Source organism: Pteropus vampyrus, unplaced genomic scaffold (genome assembly GCF_000151845.1).
Source record: "Pteropus vampyrus isolate Shadow unplaced genomic scaffold, Pvam_2.0 Scaffold667, whole genome shotgun sequence".
In the NCBI taxonomy this organism is placed as follows: domain Eukaryota; kingdom Metazoa; phylum Chordata; class Mammalia; order Chiroptera; family Pteropodidae; genus Pteropus; species Pteropus vampyrus.
Window position 1 is genome coordinate 28,123 of NW_011889448.1, and position 26,600 is coordinate 54,722.

Consider the following 26,600-nt stretch of genomic DNA (forward strand, 5'->3'; position numbering starts at 1 on the left):
TTATTTTATTATTAGTTTCAAGTATACAGTACATTGGCTAGACATTTATATAGTTTATAAAACAATCCCCCTGATTGCTCTTTCTCTCCTCTTGCTCTCCATCTAGCCATTACATTACTGCTAACTGCATTCCCTTTGCTGTGCTCCCCATTCCTGTGACCATCTATCAACCACTAATTTGTACTTTTTTAACCCTTTGCCCCACTCTCCCAGCTCCCCAACCCTCCTCCCTTCTGGTGTCACCAGATTGTCCTCTATATATTTGAGTCTGTTTTTGATTAGTTTGTTCTTTTTGTTCCTTAGATTCTGCATATAAGTGAAATCATATGTCATTTATCTTACTCTGTCTGACTTATTTCGCTCTAGTGCTTTATTTTTCTTGAAAAGGAATTTATCGGCTAAAATGGAGTTGTTAAAATATGTTTTTTAAAAAGTAAATGCAAAATTTTCTTAAAACCTTTAGCTTTACTATAAGAACCTCAATCTTCCAATGATTCATTCAGATTAAGTTCACTTTTCTTTTGTTTTCTAAGGAGTCTAAGTGGGGCTTTCAAGTATTTTCATTGTGCAAACCCTTATGATGATATTTCACAAATAATCAGTTGTCTTCACTGGAGTTAGGAGTAAAGAATAGGTCAGTGGGCTATCTTGAGAGAGTTTTGGAAAATAAAGAATTCTCTGATTTGTCTGGCTGGGGATGCAGGTGATATTAATTTGGGAAGCAGAGCCTACCCTCTGTATTTTCATGTTCCAGGTTTTAAAATAAGCTGGGCTCCCCGAAGAGAACCTTAAGTTCTGATTTAGACTTTCAAACTTTTTACTCCCTTTTGGAAGCTGGAATTGAATCTCTAGCTTCAGTTCACCAGGGTATGAATCCTGATTTTGCCTTTTTCTAGCTACTTGCTCATGGTCATGTTACTTAACCTCTCTTAGCCTAAATCTCCCCATTTGTGAAAGCAGCATGTTTATAGTCCCTAACTCATAAGGTTGTATTGAGAATTAAATGAGAAATAAAATAAGATAATCTTCATCACTGACCAGGCACAAGCACATTCTCAATAAACATTTTAGATTTCCCTACTAGGGTAACTGAATAAGTTTGAGAAGTACTATCTTGGAGCCATCAATATCTAAAGAGAAACTAATGACCTATGAGGTATAAGAAGTAACAAAATAAAAGTAGATTTTAGAGCAACCTAATAACAGCGTATTTTATAATAAACTTTTCTCTGGCTTTCCAGAGTGAATATAAGTTAAAATTTCCCTCATCTTTTTAGGCAGTGAATAATAAGTTCATAGTCTCTACTTTATTGTCCATAGTTTCTCCATTTAAGTCTGACCTGGTAGATCAACATTGATTATCTTAAGAATAACTAGCTAATTTAATCTATTTTTAGTTTTTTGTTTTAATATCCTTATGGGGAACTTAATCAAAAGTCCAGACTTCAAATCTGATTCCTAGGATATGGCTGACTAGAGCAGGTAAAAATTTTAGGCTCCTTGACTAGTGGCAGACTTTCAATACACAAAATAAATAAATAAATAAATAAGATTTATTCCATTTGTATGTGTGTGTGTGTGTGTGTGTGTGTGTGTGTATCACAAATTTGTGATGTGAAAATTAATGCTAGAGTAGAGATAGTCAGTATTCCAGTAAGATGTAAATTAAAACTATGAAAGTGAAGTTGTGTGCAATGGAAAGGAAGAGAAATAAAAACAAAAAAGTAAAGAACAATAATGATAAAACTCAACAAGAAGAATCCCACTAGAGCTACATGAGAATAGGTTTAGTGATTTTGTTTATTCAACACTCATTTCCTAAATGGCAACAATGTGCCAGGCATTTTGCTAGAGTTTGGGAATAAAACTGAAAAGACTTTATTTATAGATATCTGTGTAAGAGATTTTCCAAGTAATTTACCCAAGGATTTGCCTGATGAGCAAGGCCAGAACTTGAACATGTAGTTCTCTATCTCTAAAGTCCAATGTTTTGTCCATAGTTCCAAGTTGCAGGTACTTTTGAATCTAGTCACGATCCTCTCAGATTCCTTTTCCTAACTCTGTGCTCATCTCCTAGCTTCAGCATGCTATGTTACTAAATGCTTATTATATCTTTGACCTTGAAAGGATTGCTCTTGGACACTGGAGTCTCCTTGCCAAAACAATCAGAAATGTCTTGGGGTCCCCATGGCTCATTCTCCTACCACCCCACAATCCAAGACTGGAGTGGGAGTTTAAAAGCCCAGTTCCTTTGCCCCAAGGTAAGGCAAACTCCGAGGGTTAACTTATGCTCCAGAGCTCCCCATAGGATCAGGTTAAGACCTCAGATAAAACTATATCTTTGCTTGACTTCTTTTTCTTTTCTGTCATGCGCCTTCACTTTCTTATTGATTTTACCCTGGGCATAGTTATTTAATTAATCATTACCACACAAATTTTCTTTCAGGATCTCCTTCTTAGAGACCCTGACTTAAGACATCTATATTATGATATAAATTGTATATATACAAACACTGTGAGTTCATCTAGATTTTAACCATAGGATCATGGGAATATGTTTTTAATGAAACTTTTAAATTACATTATGAATGTGGCATTAAAATTAATTGAGATGATTATTTAATCAGTCAAATGTGTGTGTAATTTATTTAGTGACCTTGTCCAAGTCATTTCATTTATTTGGATAACAGCTTTTTCCTTTGAAAGATGAGTGTTATTTATCTAGGTGTCATGTGTATATTAAATACAGTATGTACCAGTCCATTTTATAACACAAAACAATCATAGACTGTTCAAACAATAGCCTATATGAATGGCATCCACATTTTGACATTTTATTTTAATCTCAGCAATAAAGAGAAAATAATTCGATGCTTTAATTTACTTTTCTCAATAGAGCACATTTCCAATAACAACTGTCAAGTCTTATAGAATGACGAACACATTGAAACACTAGAAATCCACTTGATTCCAGGTCAAGATGGTGTAGAGAGTACACTGTGCTTGCCTCCTCTCACAACCACATCAAAATTACAATGAAACTACAGAGCAACAATCGTTGGGAGTCACCTGAGTTCTGCCTGAACAGAAGTTTTACAACTGGAGACAAACATAGGAGAGGTGGAGACATGTAATGGGCTAGTCCCACAACAGCGTGGTGGGTGAAAATCAGGAGGGTTATCTTGGCTGAAGAGCCCCACCTCCACCCCCACCGGAGGAGCAAGAGGTCCTGGCTCCACATTGGGCTCCCTAGCCCAGGGTTCCAGCACTGGGAAGAGAAGTCTCCACAACTTCTGGCCGTGAAAACCAGTGGAAATTGTGGCCGAGTGAGACAGAGAGCTTTGGGAGTCACAGATGTTTCTCTTAAAGGGCCCAAACTCAGACTTATTTGGTGACATTCTCACTTGCTCTGAACTCCAACAATGGGGCAGCTGCTCGAAAGATGCCAGGGACATATGGGGAGAAACTAAATTGTCTGGCTTCAGGGCGAGCCAGACAGAAGTGCCGGCAGTATCCATTGTTTCTTTGTGAGCCCTCCCCTGCCTGGCGTGCGGACACAGGTGGCCACCATATCTGAGTTTCCATAAACCTGGCTAACACAGGTCATTTGGCCCAGGTGATTCCCTGAGACCCCGCCCCTCCCAAAGAGCAGGCCCACTCAAACTGCCTCTAGTGGATTTTTCCATACAAATGGCCTGCTTGGCTCATGCTGCTGACTTTGCTAAAATCTCTCAAAAGTTCACAAAACCCACAGAAGCAGCATCTGGCCTTGGCACGCCTGTACCTCTTGATGAGCAGTCCCAAACCCGGCACTAGCAGTAGTCAGCTTCGGTTCCTGGCTTGGCTTCTTGAGGTACCTCTAAGCCCAGCACAGGTGGCAGCCATCTGCAGATTGCTTAGTGATAATTGCCAGGTGGCTCTGGTCAATACATAGGCTGTGGCTGAATTTGGCCTGTAGCCAGGCCTCTCCCAGGAGGCTCTTGGGCTGGCACGCCCAGTAGCCAGCTTAGACTGGAGCCTGGAGCCTGAGCACAACCCAAGGCAGCATCTGAGGAGGACACACCTGAAGGTCAGACTGAGCAGGCGCCAGATCTGCTAAAGTGAATCTTACTCTGTATGGTCAGCCCCTCATTGGCAAATCTTCACAATCAGTCCAAGAATTAATCCCTCCTATCAACATGCAAACAGCAACCAAGGCTCAACTGCAATACACATTCCATACAAGGGACACACCTTGAGTACCTGGCTCAGACAATCAGGGAATAGTGTGCCACTGGGCCCCATAGAACACCTACTACATAAAACTACTCTACTAAGACTGGGAGACTTAGCCCTACCTAATACATAGAAGCAAACACAGGTAAGCAGCCACAATGGGAAAACAGAGAAACGTGTCCCACATGAAAGAACAGAGCAAAGCTCCAGAAAAAGAACTCAACAAAATGGAGACAAGCAATCTACCAGATGCTGAGTTCAAAACACTGGTTATAGGAATGCTCAATGATCTTAGGGGAAGAGTAGATGAACTCAGTGAGAACTTTAACAAAGAGATAGAAAATATAAAAATGGAGATCGAAAACATAAAAAAGAACCAGTCAGAAAAGAAGAATATAATAACTGGAATGAAGAGTATATTAGAGGGAATCAACAGTAAATTAGATGAAACAGAGGAACAAATCAGTGATTTATAAGATGAGGTAGCAGAAAACACCCAATCAGAACAGCAACAAGTAAAAAGAACACCCCCCCCAAAATGATAATTTAAGCGTCTTCCAGGACAACATCAAGTGTAATAACATTTACATCATAGGAATATCAAAAGGAGAAGAGAGAGAGCAAGGAACTGGAAGCCTATTTCAAGAAATAATGATGGAAAACGTCTCTGACTTGGTGAAGGAAATAGACATTCAAGCCCAGGAAGCTCAGAGAGTCTCTAATAAAATGAATGCAAAGAGGCCCACACCAGGACACATCATAATTAAAATGCCAAAGGTTAAAGACAAAAAGATAATCTTAAAAGCAGCAAGAGAAAAGCAATTAGTTACCTACAAAGGACTCCCCATAAAACTATCAGCTGACTTCTCAACAGAAATGTTGGAGGCCAGAAGGGATTGGCATGAAATAGTCAAAGTGATGAAAAGTAAGGACCTACTACCAAGATTACTCTACCAACAAAGCTATCATTTAGAATCAAAGGACAGATAAAGTGCTTCTCAGACAAAAAAAAAAAAAAAAAAAAAAAAACTAAAGGAGTTCATCACCACCAAGCCAGTATTACAGAAAATGTTGGAGGAACTTCTTTAAGAAGAAGGAAAAAGAATATGTGTCAAAAATATGAATAAAAAAATGGCAATAATTACATATCTATCACCAAGTACTTCAAATGAAAAAGAATCAAATGCTCCAATCAAAAGATAGGTGGATGATAAATAAGAAAACAAGACCCTTACATAGGCTGCCTACATGAGACTCATTTCAGATCAAAAGACATACACAAACTAAAAGTAAAGAAATGGAAAAAGATATTTCATGAAAATGGAAATTCAAAAAAATCTGAGGTAGCAATACATATACTAGACAGAATAGACTTTAAAACAAAGGCTATAACGAGAGGCAAAGAAGCACCCAGTTATCCTACTTCTGGGTATTTATCTGAAGAAACCCAAAACATTTCTTTAAAAGGACATATGCATCCATATATTCATTGCAGCATTATTTACAATAGCCAAGATATGGAGGCAACCTGGGTGTACATCAATGGATGAATGGATAAAGAAGAAATGGCACATATATACAGTGGACTATTACTCAGCCATAAAAAAGAATGAAATTTCACCATCTGCAACAACGTGGATATATCTAGAGGGTATTGTGCTGAGTGGAGTAAGTCAGAAAGAGAAAGACAAATGCCATATGATTTCGCTTACATGTAGAATCTAAGAAACAAAATAAACAAAACAGAAATAAACTCGTAGATACAGAGAACATTTTGAGGTTTGTCAGATGGAAAAGGGTGTCGGGGTGGGTGAAAAGAGAAAGTGATTAAGAAGTACAAATTGGTAGTTACAAAATAGTCATGGGGATGTAAAGTATAGTATAAAGAATATAGTCGATAATATCGTAATAACTGTATGGTGTCAAATGGATACTAGATTTATCAAGGTGATCACTTTGTAAGTTATATAAATGTCTAATCACTATATTCTACACCCAAAACTAATATAATGTTGTATGCTAACTATGATTGAAAAGTTAAAAATTTCATTGAAAGAAAAAATCCACTTGTTACCTTTAAAGAAAAAAATTTTCTATTTCAGCTTTTTGACTTAATGTAGAGCATGACCATTGTCAATCTTAAGCATTTAATATGCTATTAAAAAACACCATGTTCAACAGTATAATTCAGAATTTTACCACTTTTAAAGTATTTTTACTTTAAAAGGAGACATAGTATGGACTTTAATACTGAAGAAAATGAAAAAGGGAGCATTAAAATTCGAGACCGCATTAATTCCAAGTAGCCCATGAATAATCTCTGTCTTCAACTCCCAAACATGTATGAAACAAAGGAATTAAATCTATTTTATGCTAATAATATAATACATGAGAGTGGATAAAAATAATGAAATAAAGGCATAGAAGGTAGGTTTTGTCTTATTCTCATCCTTCAGTCTCAGAAAAGAATTGTAAATAAACATAATAAATCTTAAGTGTTTTTAAATGATTCCATACTAGATGTATTAGGTGATGAAACAGTTTTACCCAGTTACAGCGTAGAAATAAAATTATAAGCTCTTAAAAATCAAATGAAAAATCTCTCACTGTATCCTGTGTTAGAGCCTTTGGGCCATTGGATGTCATTTGCATATGCTTCACCATACCCTACTGAGTATTTCATCACCACAAGCAATAAAGCTTTGTGGACTGACCTTGCAGATCAAGAAATGGAAATGCAGAGGTAAGTCTATAAAAGATAGAAAGGTAGAGTATAGCAGTATGGCCTACTAATTCTTATGAGCAATACCTAGCACACTAATGATATATCTCAACACTTTCCATTCATTAAAATATTTGAAGACAAATATGTGTATTTTAATTGTAAAAATAGCCATGTATTTTATTTTCTAAATACAGAAAAAATGGCAGATCTATATATAGACTACTTATAAAGTCTAGAGATATAGACAATATATAGAATACCATCAAGGATATCGTCAATTTACAAATAATAATAAAATAATATCTGATTTTCAAACTTTTGGGCCACTCTGAAGATTGATATGATATCTCTTCGAGATAGATCATTAACTGGAGGAAAAGAAATATTAAAAAATATATATACTTTATTATATTGATGTAATTTACATAAATTTGATTTATGTAAATAAAATGCTCAATTATACCCATAAAAATTAACTAATAATAAGGTTATACAGATTATACAATGGTGCAGGTGACAAAGAGGATTGAAAAGGCAAAAGAGAATTTTGTTTTGACTCTATTATTTGAAATGTTTTCAGTGAGAACATAATTATAGAGCACAACTTTAGTATTTAACCCTTATGATCAGTGACTTGAAAAATACTTTATCACCTCCCTATGCTCCAGGCTCCTCATCCATAAAATGACAATTTCTAAGTTCTGTCTTGCTTTACTATTTCAATTATTTATCCAGGTATCAGAAGTTAAGACACACACATTAACCTAGTGGACTGATATTGGCTGTTAGAACTCCTCCACTTCATAATTATATAAAGTGATTCAATGTTTCCAGTGAGAGTGGCAAGACTCTTTAACAATGTGTCTATACAAGGCTCTTCCCTATAGCAAGTAAGTCTTCTAGAATAGAAGGTTCCCAATTGGTTAGATAAAGGACCCAATGGGAAGGGATGTGTGTGTGTGTGTGTGTGTGTGTGTGTGTGTGTGTGTGTGTGTGTGTGTGTGTGTGTGTTTATGCACTGTGCTGCAGCTTCACCATCTAGCACCTAACATGGAACTTGGATTCAATCTCTATGAGAGTCACAACAGGGCAAATGCATACAGATTGGCAGCAAAATGTCATTGTCGAGGAAACAATTAATCAAAAAGAGCCACGGTATAGACCCTAAGTAAGGACCTTGGGAACCACTTACTCCAGGAGAGAGGGACCCCACAGTGCCTCACCCCTGCTGTCAACCTAGGAGACTCCTGGTAGAGGTGGCTAGAAGTGGCAACCCCTGACTTTAGCCTCAGGTGTCTAAAGGTGGGTGGTGAGGGCCTTGAGTCTAGGAGGTGCAGCCTCAGGTTATCAGAGGGAGGTATCCTAGGCCTTGTAAAGCCCAGGTAACACACTGAGTCGGGACTGAGGACACCACCTTCTCCAAAATGGAGGGCGCTCCAAAAGTTCTACCACCATTGTTAGGCTCCCTCTGACTCCCGCCCCTTGGGAGTCTGACAGTGGTGAGGGTCATAGTGTACAGGGCACAACCTCAGGTCTGCGGACGGAGGAATCCCTGGCCCTGTGGGGATTCCAGATGAAGGCACTGAATGGGTTTAAATACCTCAGAATATAAGGAGTCCCACAGAACTTTACTACTTTGTCAGCCTGGTAGGACCCGGTTATTATAGTGAGTTGGAGGAGAAGGGGACAGCTGCAGGGGTTGGAACGGAAGCGACGTCAGCTAACTTCCGCTTTCAGGGTATTGTTCGTTGGTGAAGGTCGGCCCTGAAAGGAGCGGCCTTCATCCGCAGAAGGAAAAACCGTAGGCCTGGTCAAGTGCCAAGGTGAGGACATCGAATGAAGGTACTGATAACCCCAGAATAGAAGGGGCCCCACTGAATAAAGTCCGGTCTCTTTTGTCAACCCGTGGAGCCCCGGGAATAACTGTTAGCCTGACGCGCTACTGACTTGGACCTCGGGAATCTGAGGGGTGGTGCGGGTCTTGGTCTCAGGGGCAGGGCCAGGTAAGATGCCGAATGGGGAATGAGATCACTACCACTACAGAACAGAGGGGATTCTAAAGATAATAGACCAACCCCGGCTCCAACCGTAGGAACTCCCAGAATAACTGTCAGAATGAGTTGCCCCCTGACTTCCACATTGGGTTTGCAAGGAAGTGAGGCCTGTCCTGAAGAGTGTTGCCTCAAGTGAGCGGGGGGGTGGGGTGGGGTGGGGAGTCCTAGACCTTGCCAGGAGTTGAGATAAGATGCCAAGTAAGGATTGAGGGGACGCCTCCTCCAGAATGGAGGGGCTTCTCAGACCTCTGCTGTCAGCCCTAGGTGAGTGGGGGGACAAGGTGGAAGTCATTTCCCCTAACTTTGCCTTAGGTGTCTCAGAGAGGAAAAGGCTTTGGACTGAGGGGTGCAGCCTCCAGTCCGCAGAAGGAGGAGTCCCAGCCTCTTCCAGAGTCAAGGTAAGATGCTGAGTGAATATTTAGGGAACATCCACCCCACACTGGAAGGAGCCCTACAGAATTCCACCCCTGTTTTCACTCCTGGGAGGTGCTGAGCAAAGTAGTTGCAATTGGCATTCACGGACTCTTCCAGGAGAATGTTAGGGTGGTGAATACTTTGTTCTGAGGAAGGAGGCCTCAGTTCAGTAGAGGGAGGAACGGCAGGCCCTGCCCAACTCTCAGCAAGAGTGGAGGCCAGTGGGACCATCTGCCTCACAACAGGGGGATCCCTAGGTAAGGGCCTAGTCCCTGCTGTCAGTTCTAGGAGGCCTTGGAATAACTGTCAGATTGAGTTGCCTGCTGACTTTTACCCTTTGGTTTGCAGGGAGGTGAGGTCTGTTCTGAGCAGTGCTGCCTCAGGTGAACAGAAGGAAGATTCCAAGACCCTGCCAGGAACCAAGGTAAGATGCTGAGTAGGGACTGGGGGGATCACACACTCTAGAGCACTGCCCTCAGGAGAATATGGGTAGAGGCACTGTTTATCAGAGTATGAGGCCACTCACATCCTCCCTTTCTCCTTAGGTTGTGGTCCCCTATCATCCACCTCCTGCCCACATTCCTGCCTGCTACCACCAAGAGTGAGCATGTCTCGTCGTCAGAAGATTCCACATTGGAAACAGGAACAACACTGTGCCCACAGTGAGACTCAGGGCCTGGAGGCTGCACAGGTCTCCCAGGCTCTGGAGGAGACCTCTCTCTCCTCCCATCCTCCAGTGCCTGGCAACCTGGAGGCTCTGGCTGCTGGGACCCCCTGTAGCCCCCAGAGTCCTCAGAAAGCCATCTCATCATGCAAATTAGATAAGAGCAATGACAGTCAAGAAAGGGAGGCTAGTTCAGCTTCTTCAAAGTACCGACCAGACACTGAAAACTTGCCTGTAGGCACTTTAGATGAGAAGGCTACTTTGTTGGTGCAGTTCCTGCTGCACAAGTATCAAATGAATGAGCCCATCACAAAAGCAGACATGATTGATGTTGTTATTAAAGAGTATAGGAGTGACTTCCCTGAGATCTTCAAGAGAGCCTCTGAGCACATGGAGCTGGTCTTTGGCATTGATGTGGAGGAGGTGGACACCAGTAGCCATAGCTATGTCCTTGTTAACAAACTAGGCCTCACCTATGATCCGAGGCTGAGTGGCGATGGGACCATGCCAAAGACCAGCCTCCTGATAATTGTCCTAGGTGTAATCTTTATGAAGGGCAATTGTGCAACTGAGGAGGAGATCTGGGAAGTGCTGAATATGATGGGCTTATATTCTGGGAGAAATCACTTCATTTTTGGGGAGCCCAGGAAGTTCATCACCAAAGATTTGGTGCAGGAAAAATACCTGGAGTACCGGCAAGTGCCTAACAGTCATCCACCACGTTATGAATTCCTGTGGGGGCCAAGAGCCCATGCTGAAACCAGCAAGATGAAATTGCTAGAGTTTTTGACCAAGATCCATCAGTCTGACCCCAGGTGCTTCTCATCCCAGTATCAGGAGGCTTTGAGAGATGAAGCAGAGAGAGCCCAGGCTAGAGCTACAGCCAGGGCTAGCACCACCGCCAAGGCTAGGGCAAGTTCCAGTGCCAAATCCAGTAGCTACCCCCACCCCTAATGAAGTCTGAGGCAGATTTTTCACTTTGTCATTGAAGAGAGCAGTCAACCTTTTAGTTCGTAGAATGCTCTGGTGGGGCTGTAGATGACACAGTGTATAACATCTTTTATGTCCCTCTCTTATATGGTTAATGTGGAGCTTTATCTTCTTTTGGGGAGAGTTAGTTTTCAAATGTTGTTCTATTTAACATAACATTTCATTAGCTTCAGAATCTAAGTTTATGAATGGCATTAGTCTTACATTTATTGCTATTTATGAAATTTAAGAATACAAGTTTTGTTTGTAAATGAAATTGTGAAACTGACAGTCTTATTTTATGTTCTGAAAAAGGTAACATGACATTTGAATAGGCATTACCTTGGAACTGTCAAAGAACTCGGTAAAATAGTTGAGATCAGGAAAAAAACCTAAAAGATGATCAATTCTTAGCTTCCTTTATCCCTTTTAATCTGCCATTCTGTAAAATTAAATGACATCTACATGCATTTGCTCAGCTTGTTTAAGAATGTATGAGAAAAAAATCTTAATAAATTAGACTTCATGTACACTGGCTCATTTATTTTCAAAACATTAATTCAGCATCTGCTCCTTAGAAAGCACTCTGTGTGTACTGGGGATGTTAGGATGAACAAGATTCACTTCCCACCCATAGAATTGGACAGTCTAAGTGCAGGAATCACGTAAAGAAAATGGTGAGTATCCTTTAATACCAAAGAAAAAGTCAAAGGAAGTCGGGAGGTGGGTTCCATATGAGGACAATCAAGTGTAAAGGTCCTGAGACAAGGCAGGCTAAGGCCTTGGAAAACTGCAAGTCTTTCAATGAGAGATAATTTTAAGTTAAACTGTATGGTACACTAGATGAGGCAGTGCGAGTGGTGAGCAGGGGCAAGACCCTCAGATGGTGGATCTCAGAGTTCAGAGACTTAAGCCTGTAATGGAAAACTGTTTTTAGCAGTTACTTTGCAATCATGGGTAAACCAGATCCAACCTGGGACAAAAATGGAAGATAACCTGTGTTCTTATCCAAGTACAGTTGAACACATAGCACAAATTTGGTGTTTTATGAATATCATCTTCAAAGAGTTAGCAAGAAATAAGGGTGGTACTTTCTTGAGGTAAGTGTCACCAGAAGCCACTGCACTGGCACTTTTTGCCCTGGGCTGGGAGATTCAGAGCCTGCACCATTCAAGAGACATTTAAATAGGTTATATTCAGTATAATTTGGCAAAGTAAGCAAGGCCTAGATTTTTGGAGTGTTGGAAGGGCAACTGGGAGGGAGGGAAGCCCTTGACACAAATTCTAGGAGCTCTGAGTTGCATTCAATTGGGAAATAGCCCCAGAGCCCAAATTAAATAATATATTCTCTAATAGGGAAATGGCCTGGGTCTCTGGGCCACACAGTAGAAAAGATCCTCTGCCAAATCACATCAAATTTTATGTGCACAAGAAATAAGCCTTTGTTGTGTTAAGCCATTCAGATTTTAGGTTTTATGTTTTGTATCAGCTAGCAGTTACTTTATCTAACTAATAAACAGGTACTAAGCTTATTAAGCTTGTTAAGCTTATTTAAAAAATTTGATGACAAAGCTAGTAATAGTGCATATATTCTTGTTGCAAATATTTCTAACATACATAAATCTATCCCTTCCCATTACAATATTCCTCCAAAATTAAGCTTTCTTCTCAGAGGTAACTGCAATGAAATATATGGTGTGTGTTATTACTTTAAGGATAACGTTTTAATACATAGATGTGCTATAAAAATATACTGTGATTTCTTTAATGTAATGGGTAGTGATGTACATATCCTCTCATTTGCCTTTGTCATTTAATAAAAGGAACGCAGTATTGTTCTATGACAAAACATGTAAATCCACTTCATTTTTTTAACTGCTCTCTAGGATTCTAAAGTATGAATGTTCCAGAATAATTTAATTATTCTCTTCCTAATGGACACGTAAATAGTTCCCATGAGTTTACATGGTTAATAGAACTGAAATCAGTATCTTTGGACATCAGTTTTGGGGCAAATGTGCATAGGAAATACATGGAAAACAGAAAGTGGGATAAAGTGGAGAGGATATGAAAATTGTAATTTTTTATAAATATTGCCAAAATATCATCTCACAAATCTATCATTTCATATTCTCACAAATTAATGTATGTAAATACTCTCTTCACATTTTGGCTTTTCGTCCCTTAACTTTTGGTCAAACATATATTAAAAAATAATGTCTCACAGTTGTATTAATTTGTATTTTCCTGTTTTATAATTAGGTTGAGCAGAAAATTAACTTAATCTCTTGCTCATATAAATCTGGATTTCTGCAATGATACTTGGAGTTACAGGATTCCTCTGAACATGCTTTAATAAAATTCTGATGGCAACTAGGTATTTTCCTTTTACATTGAGAAGAAAAGATTTGGTTAAAATGAACAGGTGCCAGAGATTGGGGCCAGACAGTACACTGTCATGTAGTGAGGGGTATGAGGAAGACGGCAAGGGAGAGCAATTTCCAGAGTCCATGAGAGAGACCACCAGCAAAACCAAGTACAGAGGGCTGAGGGCAAGCTGGCAGGTGGGAATCTGAATCTCGAGTTCAGCATCACGTGGAGAAGTGACCATAATGATCAGGATGGGGCATCCGGTAACACTTACATGAATAGGCTTGGAAAATTTCTGACTCACCTCTACCAGCTGGAAATTGTTGAGTGATCTAAATGGGCAGATAATTTGATGAAAGAACCCAAAGCACATCAGACATCCTGCCCTACCTTAGAATCCTCTCTACACGTTATCAGGCAGAATATAGCTGGCTCTTCTGTATCAATTAGTGATGTTATTGATGGATTCTAGTAGAGCCACATTTCTTGATGACCCTGGGGGTCCAGAGTACATTTGCCAATGTACCTGGGCTGGGAGCTATCTTTATGTTGCCTGGAAATGGCTATCTTTTTACCTTATATATAGTGGAACCCCTTTACTTAGGTTGAGGCTATGTGACTGGGTAAGGTTAGTGAATGACAAACAATTGAGACAGGCCAGAGATACTATGAGTAGTGCAAAGGGATATGCAATTGCAAGGATGGGGAAGTTGGAGAAGGAATGCCTTTAGGGGCTAATTATTCCAGTGACTGCACGTTAAGGGCTAAGTGTGGACATGTCTTGAAAAACAACCCAGACTGTGTCTCTAACTCAGACTGCCTTTTTACAATCCCTGAATTTTTGGCACATCAGAGGTGGGTGTCCTAGGGCTGTGTTTGCTGGCCTGTGTTATCACCAGATACTGCCTGGGATAGGGGATTGGACCAGGGGGTAGACATTTTCAGAGTGTATGGTGAACTGATGGAGATGCCACAATTCCTTGTTAAATTGACAGAGGATGATAGAGATGTGTGGGGTCCAGTAATGGAAGCATAATGATGTACTATGTTGTTGCCAGCATCCCTACCTCCAAGATGAGGGTGTTAGGGTCTAGGAAGGAGACGTTGGTGATCATATTCTTAGTGGTAGTTTCCCATGGGAATTCACGGAGGCAGAAGATCCCACCAGGGATTATTTTGATCAGTGAATGTCACCTCTGGTACTTTGACTGATTGGATTGATTGATTGATTGATTGATTCATTCATTCATTCATTCATCCAGCAAGTACTTATTGAACACTAAGTAAAGAAAATGGCTAAGCATTTGATTCAGGCTGAGGATTTGAAACAGATTTGAGTTTTAGGAAGTTAGAGGACAATGCGATAGGGTAGAAGAGAGTCTCTAATGACTCTGAGTTTTGCAGGTTGACCGACTAGATAGAAGCTGTTCCTCTTAGATGAGATTGAGGATAAAGAGGAGGGAGAGTTAGTGGGAATTTAAGTTAGAGGTAAAGATGAGGAAGGGTGTGGTGGATGGTGGATGAGGTCAGTGTGGGTCATATAGATGGTAAGGTTTTGCTGTCTGTCCAAGTAGAGATGTCCAGTGGGTAGTAGAAACCAAAAGTCTGGCTATCAGGAGGGGCCCAGGCTGCAGATTAGGTTTGGCTGCATCAAGAGATGTCATTTGAGGCCACAGGTAGAGGTAAAATCAAGTGGTGTGCATATAGTGGCCTATATTCTGTCTCCTCCCCTGCAAATACTATTGGAACCAAAATTACACAAAGCTTAATAAATTCAAGGAAGAGTTTAAAGGGAAAAAAGTATTCACTCAGAAATCTACCAATCAGAGGAAGTTTTCCTGTTTCCTTAAACTCTCTTTTAAACAGATACTTGTGCCTTTTCCCTGTGTATTGCCTGTACCTGTGTATTTGTGGCTTAAAATATATATATAATAAAATATATGTATGATTTTTCAATCTTGAATCTGAAGTCTTGGGTCTCTACTCTTGATAGCCTTTATTTAGGGTGGAGCTTACACTCACAGTACATAGACACGTATCTGCTGTAACTAATGTGTCCTAGGCAGCTAGCAACTCTGTAGTAATTCAAGTCTCTCATGACGTACAGAGCAAGGGACTATAGGCAATCTTGGGTCCATGTTTCTGGAGATCAGAACTTCATGACACATTCTTTATCTAACTTGAGTACTAACTTGGGGATAATTATCATCAAAACTTTAGACATGAGACTGCTTACTCCAGCTGAAGCCTTTCCTAGAAATCCAATCCATGAACACAAGGAAGGCTGAGCAGTCTGGGTAAAGTGGGGACTGCAAGCCCAGAGTCCTATCCATTCAGCCTCATCTCCCTTTGTGGGGCAGTGGGCCTTGACACCCACAGAACTCTAGGATGCCCTCTCAACAATGCTGGGAGAGCTTGGTGCTAAAAAACCTTACCTCAGACATGAACTTCATCTAGGGTTGCCAGCTGTCCTGAACACACAGGACATGTACTGTATGTGATTTTTTCCTGCATTCTATATTGACTTTATCAGGACATCTTAAATGTCCTGTATTCAGCTTTTTAAATAAGTTACAAAAATTTAGCAGTTAGAACTATTTTTCAACCATAACTAATTAAATCACTTATATGGAAAATCATACCTCCACAAATAAATATCTGGGTCTCTCCAGAAGTTTGGCTGAGGGAAGATCAAAAGGAGGAATTTAGAATTAAAGAAAGGAAATATTCAAGAAAGTAAAAGCCTGTTTTTTGTTTTGTTTTGTTTTGTTTTTGCCCATAGTCCCAAGTCATGAACAGTAACCTCTATTAATGAGACACACAATCAGTAGAATCAGCTCGAAAATGACTGCCTCTAGAAACAAGTTTCTGAAAGTTAGCAAATCAATGACAGCTCCAGGCTTCTAAAAAGCAGCCCATCATTGATACTACCCTAACACACCTGTCCTGAAAGTGAGCCAAGCAGCGACAGCCTCACACTTCAGACAGCATCCAATCAGCAAATTCTTCAGTCCAGGGGCCATGCTTCTGAAAGTCAGCAGATCCACAGCAGCCTTACTCTAGTGACCATAAGAACACAGCTGAAAGTCTGCCTGTCCCTAAACACTCCACTTCTGAATGTCTACCAATTCTTGAATCCCCAAGCTAACCAAAACCTCATAGAAGACCAGCTCCAGGTTTGTTTGGGAGGACTGAGCCTTATAAGTACAATTCTCCCTTCTGGCAAACTGGGAGTTCACCTTTTGGCATCAAATAGCAAGTTCAAGCTATTCTTAGTTCACAATTTTACAACCCTTTCAACCATACCAGCCCTGTTTACGGACTTGTTCAGACTTGTTAGTGACAGAATTACTGACTGATGTGGCCATGAAATTTTCAAATTCAGTCTTTTCAATTCTTGCAATGGTTGCTTTCATCTATTTTTATTTGTATATATTCGACCTTTTAAATAAGTTGCTGAGTAAAGTTCACTTATTTCTTGTTCGTAGTTTTTAAAATTCCTCTAGCAATAAGATTATGTGCTTTAAAAGAAGAGCAGTGTTGTTAAAGTACTTCATTGATTAAAGGAACTTCTTGAATATGTTATAGAAAGAATTGATGAAAAATGTTTCCCTTTATATGTCAAGGCTGTTCTTAAAATGAGTAACATTACTTATGAAAAGGAAAAAAAAATTCTGACTCATAGTGGGTAATTATTATGGAATTTGTCAAGATTATCATTTGAAATGGATTTCATCACTCAAAGAATTTGATTTAGTAATATGGATGTTACTGAATATTCTTCCAGCAGGGAAGCAAGAAGAAGAGGATAACAATTGATGACAATGCTCTTTTTGTCAGAGTGCAACATTAAAAAACAAAAAAAAACAAGTTAAGAAATGGAACACAATCCAGAACAATGGAAATGTGAAGTATGCCATGAAAGATGGTTTGTGTGATTTAACAAAGCAAAATCAAAGAGCAGTTCTCAGAATTTTTAATCATTTCAGTACATGTTCAGTATAATAGCTTAGTATATATGCTAATGTTGAGCATATATACTCACTAATTCTGATAGGACAAAATAGTGAAACATGTTGAAAGTAACCACTATAAAAGCTATGGTACAATGTAAATAGAAGACAGACTGAAACTGCAAGGAATTTTATAAGTAAATTCTGTAAAACAAGAAACTGTTAAAGAGACGTAAATCATTAGGAGGATATAACTAAAAATATACATATATATAATTTAGGCATTTATAATTTAATTCATATAAGCAACAATGTTTTAGTATAAGTATATCCCATAAGACTGTGTTTCCTCAAAATTCATATGTTGAATCCTAACCCTCACTACCTCAGAAGATGACTGTATTTGGAGATAGGTTCTTTTGGGAGGCAATTGGTTAAAATGAGATAATTAGAGTGGGTCTTAATTCAATGTAATTGGTATCTTTATAAGAAGAGATTAGGACATCTATACACAGAGGGAAGATGGTATAAAAACACAGGGAGAAGATGGCCAACTATAAGCCAAAGAGAGACCTAAGAAGAAACCATCCCTGCCAGCACCTTGATCTTGGACTTCTAGCCTCCAGGATTGTAAAAAAAGTAAATTTATGTTGTTTAAGCCACCCAGTCTATGGTACTTTATTATGGTAGCCCTAGAAAACTAATGCAGATAATTAAAATATTTCAAATTTAATTAGGTGCCTAGCATTTTAATTTGCTAAATCTGGCAGCCCTAGGTAAAGGTGAACCAGAGGTAAAGCTGCCTCACATCCTACCCACCCTCACGAACTGCAAGGAATGCTGCCTAGATGCCGAGCAAAAGATGGCTTCTATTGCTCTCAAATGATTGAGAACAAATAATTATAACCTCACGCACACTTCTCCAAAGGACGGGAAAAAGGAACACTTACTTCCCAACTCAGTTTCATGCTATCAGACCCCTGATGCAGAAATACATTATCATTAGAAGATCAGTTAATGTTAATTATTGCTTTATATAAGAGAAAATTCATTTTAGTGGGAAAAAAAGCATTTGATAAATTGAACACATATTCATTATTAAATGAAGAAAAGTCCTCTTATCAGCCTAGTAATAGAAGGAAGTTCTTTAACCTGAAAAAGATTATCAGTTATTGGTGAAATTTTGAAAGATTTTCATTTGAGACAATTATGTTATACATGGCTACTCAACATTGTATTGCAGATTTTCACCTCTACAATGAGGCAGATATTATATACAAAATACATTGAAATTGTACAGGATGAAACAAAATTGTGTCAATCACAAATAATATGATTATATATGTGAATAATCCAACATAATCTAAGGCAAAATGTATGAAAAGGATTAAGATTTTTCTGAATATTAATTCTTTATAAAAAAAATCAATTGTATTTCTATACATCAGGGGAAAAAATGCTGAAATATAAAATTAAGAAATACCATCAACAATAAGATTAAAAATGTCAAGTACCTTGGAATATATCTAATGCAACATGTATATGACCTTTACAAAAAAATGTTGTAGCCTTACTGAGGGAAATTGTAAAAGAACTAAACAAATAGGAAGATATACTTTTTCGTGAATTTAAAAGCACAATAGCAATATTGTTATACGGTCTCCATCTTGCATTTATTATATATTTTAATTCTCACATCATATGAGATAGATTAGGTGTTATTGCCTAAAGTTTAAAGGTAAAGAAACTGTGAGTCTATAAATTAAAGCAATTTGCCTGAGGCCATGCAGTAAATAGAAAGGCCATAACATGAGTGTATATATCTATATCTATATCTATCTATATCTATATCTATATCTATATCTATATCTATATCTATATCTATATCTATCTATCTATCTATCTATCTATCTATCTATCTATCATCTATCTATCTATCTGTCTCTAAGGTCCCTAGTTTTTTCACAATACCACTAGAGTAAACACTGGTAGTGCCCTGTCCAGATACCCTCAGATACCACTTACCAGTTTTGTGTATCCCTTTACAGGCTTCTGCATGCTTTACTGTTGAGATGTCATACATTTAACCCTCAGAAGATTATCCATGGACATTGCAGTCTCCTTGTTTACACAGAGAATCAGAAATCTCTAGCAATTTTATACCAGTCTTATCCCCTCCAAGTCCCCAGATAATCCACGACCTCCTTTTCAGTATAAAGAATTGGAAGTACCTAGGAATTTTTTGTACCAATATCCAATCCCAGAATAGTCCATAGTCAATGACAGAACAGCTTATTTGATTCAAAGCTAATATCCTTTTGAGATGTACTTTATGCTCTAGAGATTTTAGTAGGATTAGACTGAGTCTGACACCTCACCTGAAATAACACACTTATTTGACTTCTTTTTCTTTTCTTTCTTCCTCCTTCACTCCCTTAATTGTTCCTCCTGGGAGCAAATCCTTAATAAAACACTTGCATCTGGAACTTGGTTTATCTGGGAGAATATCACCTACCAAACCTACATTGTGAGATATAGTTACTTCAAACCCACTATCTAGATAGTAACCCCCAAATCAAGTGAGTATGTTTATTACATGAGCTTTATAAAATATATTAAGAATGTGAAATTGAAAGTAATGTCAAATGATTATTCAATTAGTATAATATTCATAGAATTCTTTTAGTGATCTTTGCCAAGTAATTTTACCTACCTGATTTTAAGTTTTCTTCTTTCACAAATGAGTGTATTAAGATCAGAAATTCTCTAAGGCAGCAGATTTCAAAAAAAAAAGTGATTTTTGTCACCCAGAAGACATTTGGTAAGCTATGGAAATATTTCAGGTTGTCACAACCTGAGGTGGAGTGCTGCTGATGCTTCTAGTGAGTAGAAGCCAGGGATGCTGTTAAACAACCTCTAATGCCAATGCCCTGAACAGCCCCCTACAAGAAAAAAATGCTTTGGCCCAATATATCAATAATATTGAGATTGAGAAACCTTGATCTAAGGTTTTATCTATCCTTAAAATTCAGTGAACCATTATTTCTATCTTAGTCTACAGTATGTCAGTTCATCATTTGAATGTAATCAATGCATTTTTAATTCCATGAGAAACCAGTCAACTCAGTCAGATAGCTTGGCACTAAACAATTAGTTTTTGGTCTAAGTAATTGATGGTCACTTAAGATAGGCTACTTCTGCATGGACACAGCCTTTGTAACCTAACATTCAATGACTTGCTTGGTGCTCTAGAAAATACTTTTTTTTAAAATGTGGAACAGAGGATAAAGATTACCTAGTGAAGGCACATTCAATGGTAATTTCTTTTATGTGAAGTGGCATGGGCGAATTAAACGAAGCATGAAGCATGCCATTTTAGGACATACAATAATCATAGACAGTTTAATTAAAAAGCTATATGATCAGGATACACTCCTGACTCTTTATCTTAATCTCAGTAATGAAGAGAAACTAGTTTAATACTCTTAATTTATTGTTCTTAAAAGAGAAGATTTCCGATGACAATTGCCATGTTATAGTTTAAATAGAACAGTTAACACATTAAAAGTAGCTGTAGATAAAAGTTCATTTGTTATATTTACCAAAAAAGTTATTTCAATTTTTTACTTAACATATATCATGTTTATTGTGAATTGCACATGTTTAATGTGCCATTAAAACATACTAAATTAAATGAAGTAATGCTACAGTGTCTACTTCTGTATTTTATCCATTTTAAGTCTTCATTGCTTTATAATGAAGCATAATGTAGAGCCAAATATAGGAGCAAATGAAGAAGAAAATATTAAAACCCCATGATAGAATTAATTCCACGTACTGTATAAAGAATCTCTTTCTGTGAAACCCTCATCTTGTAAGAAATAGAGAAATATATGGAAGGACAATCTATTTTAGATTAATGAAAAAGTACATGCGGGTGGACATTGAAAAATTAAATAAAGACGTAAAAGCTGGATTTCAAAGGTTGAGGCTTGGTTCTCTAGGCTGGCTTTATTCGTGTTTCCAGGTTCAGAAAAGGAATGTAAATAAAATACAATAAGCCTAGAGGTCTATAAAATGAGTCAATGATAACATGGATTAGATTAAGAAACTGCTTTGCCCAAATACAGCATAGCAATGTTATAATAAGCTCTCAAGGGGCAAATGGAAAATTCCTCACTGGTCCTGTGTTCACTACTGGAGCATTTAAGCCTTTGGAAATCAAGACTAGGATGTCATGTTTTGCGTGTCTTTCTCCATCTGCTACTTGATATTTTATCATATTTCTTTATGATCAGAAGGATTTTGTACCTTAAAGATCAAGAAATGGAAATGCAGAGATACATTTACACAAGACAGAAAGACATAATATAACAGTGCTATGATCTGAATGTTTGTGTTCCCCCAAAATTCATATGTTGAAATCCTAATGCTCAATGCAATGGTATTAAAAGGTGGGGCTTTTGAGAGATAATTAGGCCATGAGGGCAGAGCCCTCATGAATGGGATTATTGACTTACAAAAGAGACCCTACAGAGGTCCTTGGCCCATTCCATCATACAAAGATCCAACCGAAAGTCTGCGGCCCAGAATTGGGCCCTCACCCACTGGCACCTTGATCTCAGACTTCCCAGCCTCCAGAATTGTGAGAAATAAATTATTGTTTATGAGCTACCCAGTTTGTAGTATTTTGTTATAACAGCCCGAACAAAGTAAGACAAACAGTACTCAGGCTCTGTATTTTTTTCTCATATTTCTCATGACCCATGTGAGAAATAGCCTACAAATTCTCATAAATAATACCTGGCATATTGATTATGGAGCTCAATACCTTTACTACTCAAGATAACTTTTGAATTAAAACACTTGTGTTTTAATTAAATGGTTAGCTATTTTTTTTAATATAAGAAAAAGGTAGGTCTATTTATAGAGTGTATATAAAGTCTGGAGATCTAGAAAAGTATATCGAATATAATGAAAGACATCTTTACTCTGTAAAATAATAAAATAATGTTATCTGTGTTTCCAGACTTTATAGACACTGATATGAAACAAACTCCAACATGTATTATTAGTTGAGGGGAAAGCAAATTGCAAAACAATATATACAACTAAATTGTTAAATTTACATAACAGTCAAGTGCACATTCATATCCACCTAGGATGAACTCATAATAAAGTTGTATGGTGGTAAGGATGAGAGAGGGGATTGAAGAGAAGTCATGAGACTGATTTTATTTTGAGTATATGTTTGATTTTTTACATTGTGAAAATGGTTATGGAGCACCACTTCAGTATTTTAACTCTAATCAGTAACAAATCACTTGTTTCCAATGAGACATGGACAAGGTCATATAAGCAGTATTTATACACAAGACCACACCACAGCTGAAAATAAGACTAAATGATCCCTCTTTATCAGTTATGTTTGCTTTATTATCAATGATGTTCCCAGGTCAGCATTATTCCCCTCCCTTGTGAAAAAAGATGACTGAAAATTTAATTGCTAAACTGTTTCTTCTTCTTGACAAGATCCAGTCCAAGAGAGAATTCCGCAATGTCCTTTGGGAATACAAATTATAAGCACAGATCTATAAAAAGACCCTTTCAAATCACCTTTACTGAAATGCCCCAAGGTTCCCTGTGGGGTGTGTTCTCATTTGCTGCAGTCTACTAAATAAAGGTGACTTCATTTGACTATAGCTTCATTACTAGCTGTCTTTACTGAGCTTCGATATTGTTTTGACTCTCAAAAATATCATACATGTAACATAAACTACAAGTTCTGTTAAAAAATACTTCCTTTAGTCAAGAGAACATCCTTACTTTGAAATTGTATTGAAATAAAACACACAAACAGTAGCAAGAGGGGTTAATCCATATTCTTGGAGATAGTCAAATTATCATTCCATTCCTCATACCTATATCACTTCATTAATTATCAAGGCTTTCCTTTCACAAATAGCTTTAACATCTCCACAAATTGTGGTCAATTATATTAGGAAATGTTACATATATCCTTTAAGAGATTTGTAGTAGTTATATATTGCTGTATAACAAATTTTCCCCAAATTGAGAAACTTAAAGCAAGAAACATTTATATCTCACAGTGTCTGTGGGTCAGGAATTTGAAAGTGGCTTAACTGGGAGATGCTTGATGGTTCAGTTTTCTTATGAGACGTTGAATCTTTCCTGTGACTTCATGGAGACCTAAAGAAATGGTTCAATGTAAATTAATTTCTTAGAAATATATTTTTGCACTGACAAGTATGCCATTGAATAATTGTAACCCAATCACAGGTATTTTAGTATGTATGTTCCTTAAATACATTGTCAGATGAAAGCCTCATAGTAACTCTGTGAATCCATTTTTGAGATGAAGAAACTGAGGCATGGAGAATTTAAATGTCTTGCTTTGTATCATATAGCTATAGGAAAGTAGAATCAGGATATGAAAATAAATTTATCTAACACCCCAAACAATGCCTTCTGTATAAAGTCAACATTTCCACAGAAAATAGAATAGTTTAAAAAAAAATAAAGGAAAGAAAGAAATAGGAATACTCATTAATTGGGCCCCTACTGGATAACATGAATGTTTACATATGTTATCTCACTTAATCAAGTCCATTCTCTTGTTTAATCAAGTATGTTCACAATTGCTAGTCCAGAAATCTCTCTCCATTGGTAAAATTTACATTCAAAAGATTTTCCAAATAAGCAGTCAACTCATGTCAGCAGGAATGCCATTGAGGTCCAAAGGGAAAGCCATTATATTTTGTCTCAATATCGTTTGTCTCACTTTTCCATGCTCTTTTCTTCCTGAATACTTTTCTATTTCATTTCTTTTCCTTCTGTGGAACAGAGAAAGATCAGATATGTTATTTATACCTTTTGATCAAATGGCTATTATGAGAAGTTTCAGTCAAATTTTTTATTTCTTCTCAACTTTAGCATTTTGATGCATTTATTTCTAACTGTGGCTATTGAGAAGAGAACAAGAAAGAAAGGATTCGGTGAAAGGTACATCAAATAGGACCTGAGACTTTAAATATTTAATGTGAACAAGATTATACTGCACTTAATTTCAGATGGTACTTTCAACACTGAAAGGTATAGAAATCAGAAAAAGAATACTGGAAATGTGGTTTATGTAAAACTGTACTAAGCAGGGTTACTTGGATGACTCTCATATGCAGTTTTAAATATGTTTCAACGAAACTGTGCTTTTTTTGATCACAACATTGAATATTAAACTGAGAGTGTAGTGGAAATAATTCAAGATTTGGAGTCAGAAATAAACGATTTCAGGTTCTAGTTTTACCACTACTAACAATGTAACTTTGAACAACTTGTCTGTGCTGTGGCTCAGTTTATTTATCTGTAAAATGGGAGTAATACTAGTGGTCTTTTTTATTTCCTGTTGTGGTAAAGGTTAGAACTAATGTAGATAATTTGCCTAATAGAGAGTAAAAGCTCAGGAAGTGGGCTCTAATCAGTCTTAGTTCACATTTATTTATTTGCTTGTGGAAAATATCTGCTCATTTCAAGAGAGCTAGAAAAAGGCATATTCCTCCACCATTCTCAGCTACTCAGTTCTTAGATCTCTATTACTTGGACCTCCACCTCTTCTTAGGTCAATTTACCTACACCCAGTAAGTGCGGAAGCCTAAAGCAGCTTTGAGGAACATGTTTCCTTTTGTCAGTACCAAGAAATAATCTTCTTTGTGAGAAGTTTCCAGATGTCGAGTAGGCTTACCTCATTTATGTTTCTGGTTAGTAGACTACAAATTTTAGATTTTTATTTTCTCAAATGTAAGCAAGTCTTACCAAATGAGTTCCCAGTTAAAAATACTAAGGTATTCACTTTAGTTAGCTTATTAAAATGGATATACGTATGTCTGTGTTTCCAATCCTTGCTGAATATAAAATTGATAGGCACAAAAATCCTTTTAAACTTTACAGATATAAGCTTTTATTTTCTCAAAGCCAGAAAAATGCCCCATAAGAATATATAACTAATTCTTAATCAGTTTTGATTTTTTTTGTATAAACAGCTGCCAAAAATAAATGATATATTGATAGATCTTTATAGACTAATACTTATATTACTTGCATGTGCTCAACCATGAACTGTGAAGAGATGGAAAGATAAACATCCCACTGCCTGCAAACCTTATAAAAGACTGATTATTGCAAGCAAATAGAGACTAGTTTATTTTAGCAGTAGGAAACTATAAAAACTGGCCTGTTTGAAGGTACAAAGTTTGAGAAAATTTAAAAGAATTTGCCCTCTCCCAGTTGTCAGTAGGAATTCACCAACATATGGGGACTCAGCTCAGTTCCACATGGGCTTATGTTTTAAATTCTTTGCTTATTCAGTTTAGAAAGACCCTTTTTACAAGGAGTGCTTTAGGGCTTTTCCCTAAATCCCACTTCTATGGATTTTCTCCATAGTTTTGGAGCTTGAAAGGTACATTATAGTCACCTTACCTCTTTCTTCCTACAAACCAGTGTTCAGAGCACATTTAAGCCGGAGTTCATCCGGAAACATTCATTCCTCCTAAACCTTCATTACTTAAGATTCAAAGTAGCCCAAACACTATCACACTCCTGACAGTTCTGCACAATGCTGCTGTGAATATTCATCCTCTTGCATTCTCTGTAGAGATAAAGTATCTTTGTTTATTTCTGTGTTGACAGAACAATTCAGTCTAATCACTCTGAATCCTAAATTTTGATCTTAGTCTGAGTCTTGCACCCTAGAGCATAGGAACATTGGAATTATCTATAAGCAAATCAGTTATAAAGAATGAAATGAAGGACTGGAAATACAAATGAGGCCTAAGTAAAGAAGTAGTAGAAATTGAAAAGCTGGACTTCCTTAAAATTAAAAACTTCTGCTCCATAAAAGACAATTTCAAGGGAATTAGAAGAGAAACCGTAGACTAGGAGAAAATGTTTGCAAAACATGCATTTGATTAAAGATTGTTATCCAAAATTACAGAGAACACTTAGAATTCAACCATAAGAAAACGAATAACCCAATTAAAAATTGAGCCAAAGACTTTAACAGACACCTCACCAAAGAAGATGTACATATGGCAGATAAGCATATGAAAAGATGCTCCACATCATATGTCATCAGGGAAATGCAAATTAAAACAAGAGTGAGATACTAATACATATACCTATTAGAATGGCAAAAATCTAGAACACTGATGACAACAAATGCT

General features: G+C 37.5%; 1 protein-coding gene and 1 pseudogene across 1 annotated transcript; both read left to right on the forward strand.

Annotated features, from left to right (window-relative positions):
• The first annotated feature begins 10,015 nt into the window (after positions 1 to 10,015).
• On the forward strand, positions 10,016 to 11,026 carry LOC105309075 (melanoma-associated antigen B16-like). Its single transcript, XM_011385157.1, has one exon. It carries the CDS (start codon positions 10,016 to 10,018, stop codon positions 11,024 to 11,026), a length of 1,011 nt encoding a protein of 336 aa, XP_011383459.1.
• Positions 11,027 to 12,025: 999 nt separating this feature from the next.
• The window catches only part of LOC105309076, an 82,770-nt pseudogene continuing 68,195 nt past the window's right edge, over positions 12,026 to 26,600 (forward strand).

What these genes read in the sequence shown, in the direction of transcription:
- LOC105309075 (XM_011385157.1), top strand. Translation starts at nt 10,016, where the DNA reads ATGTCTCGTCGTCAGAAGATTCCACATTGGAAACAGGAACAACACTGT.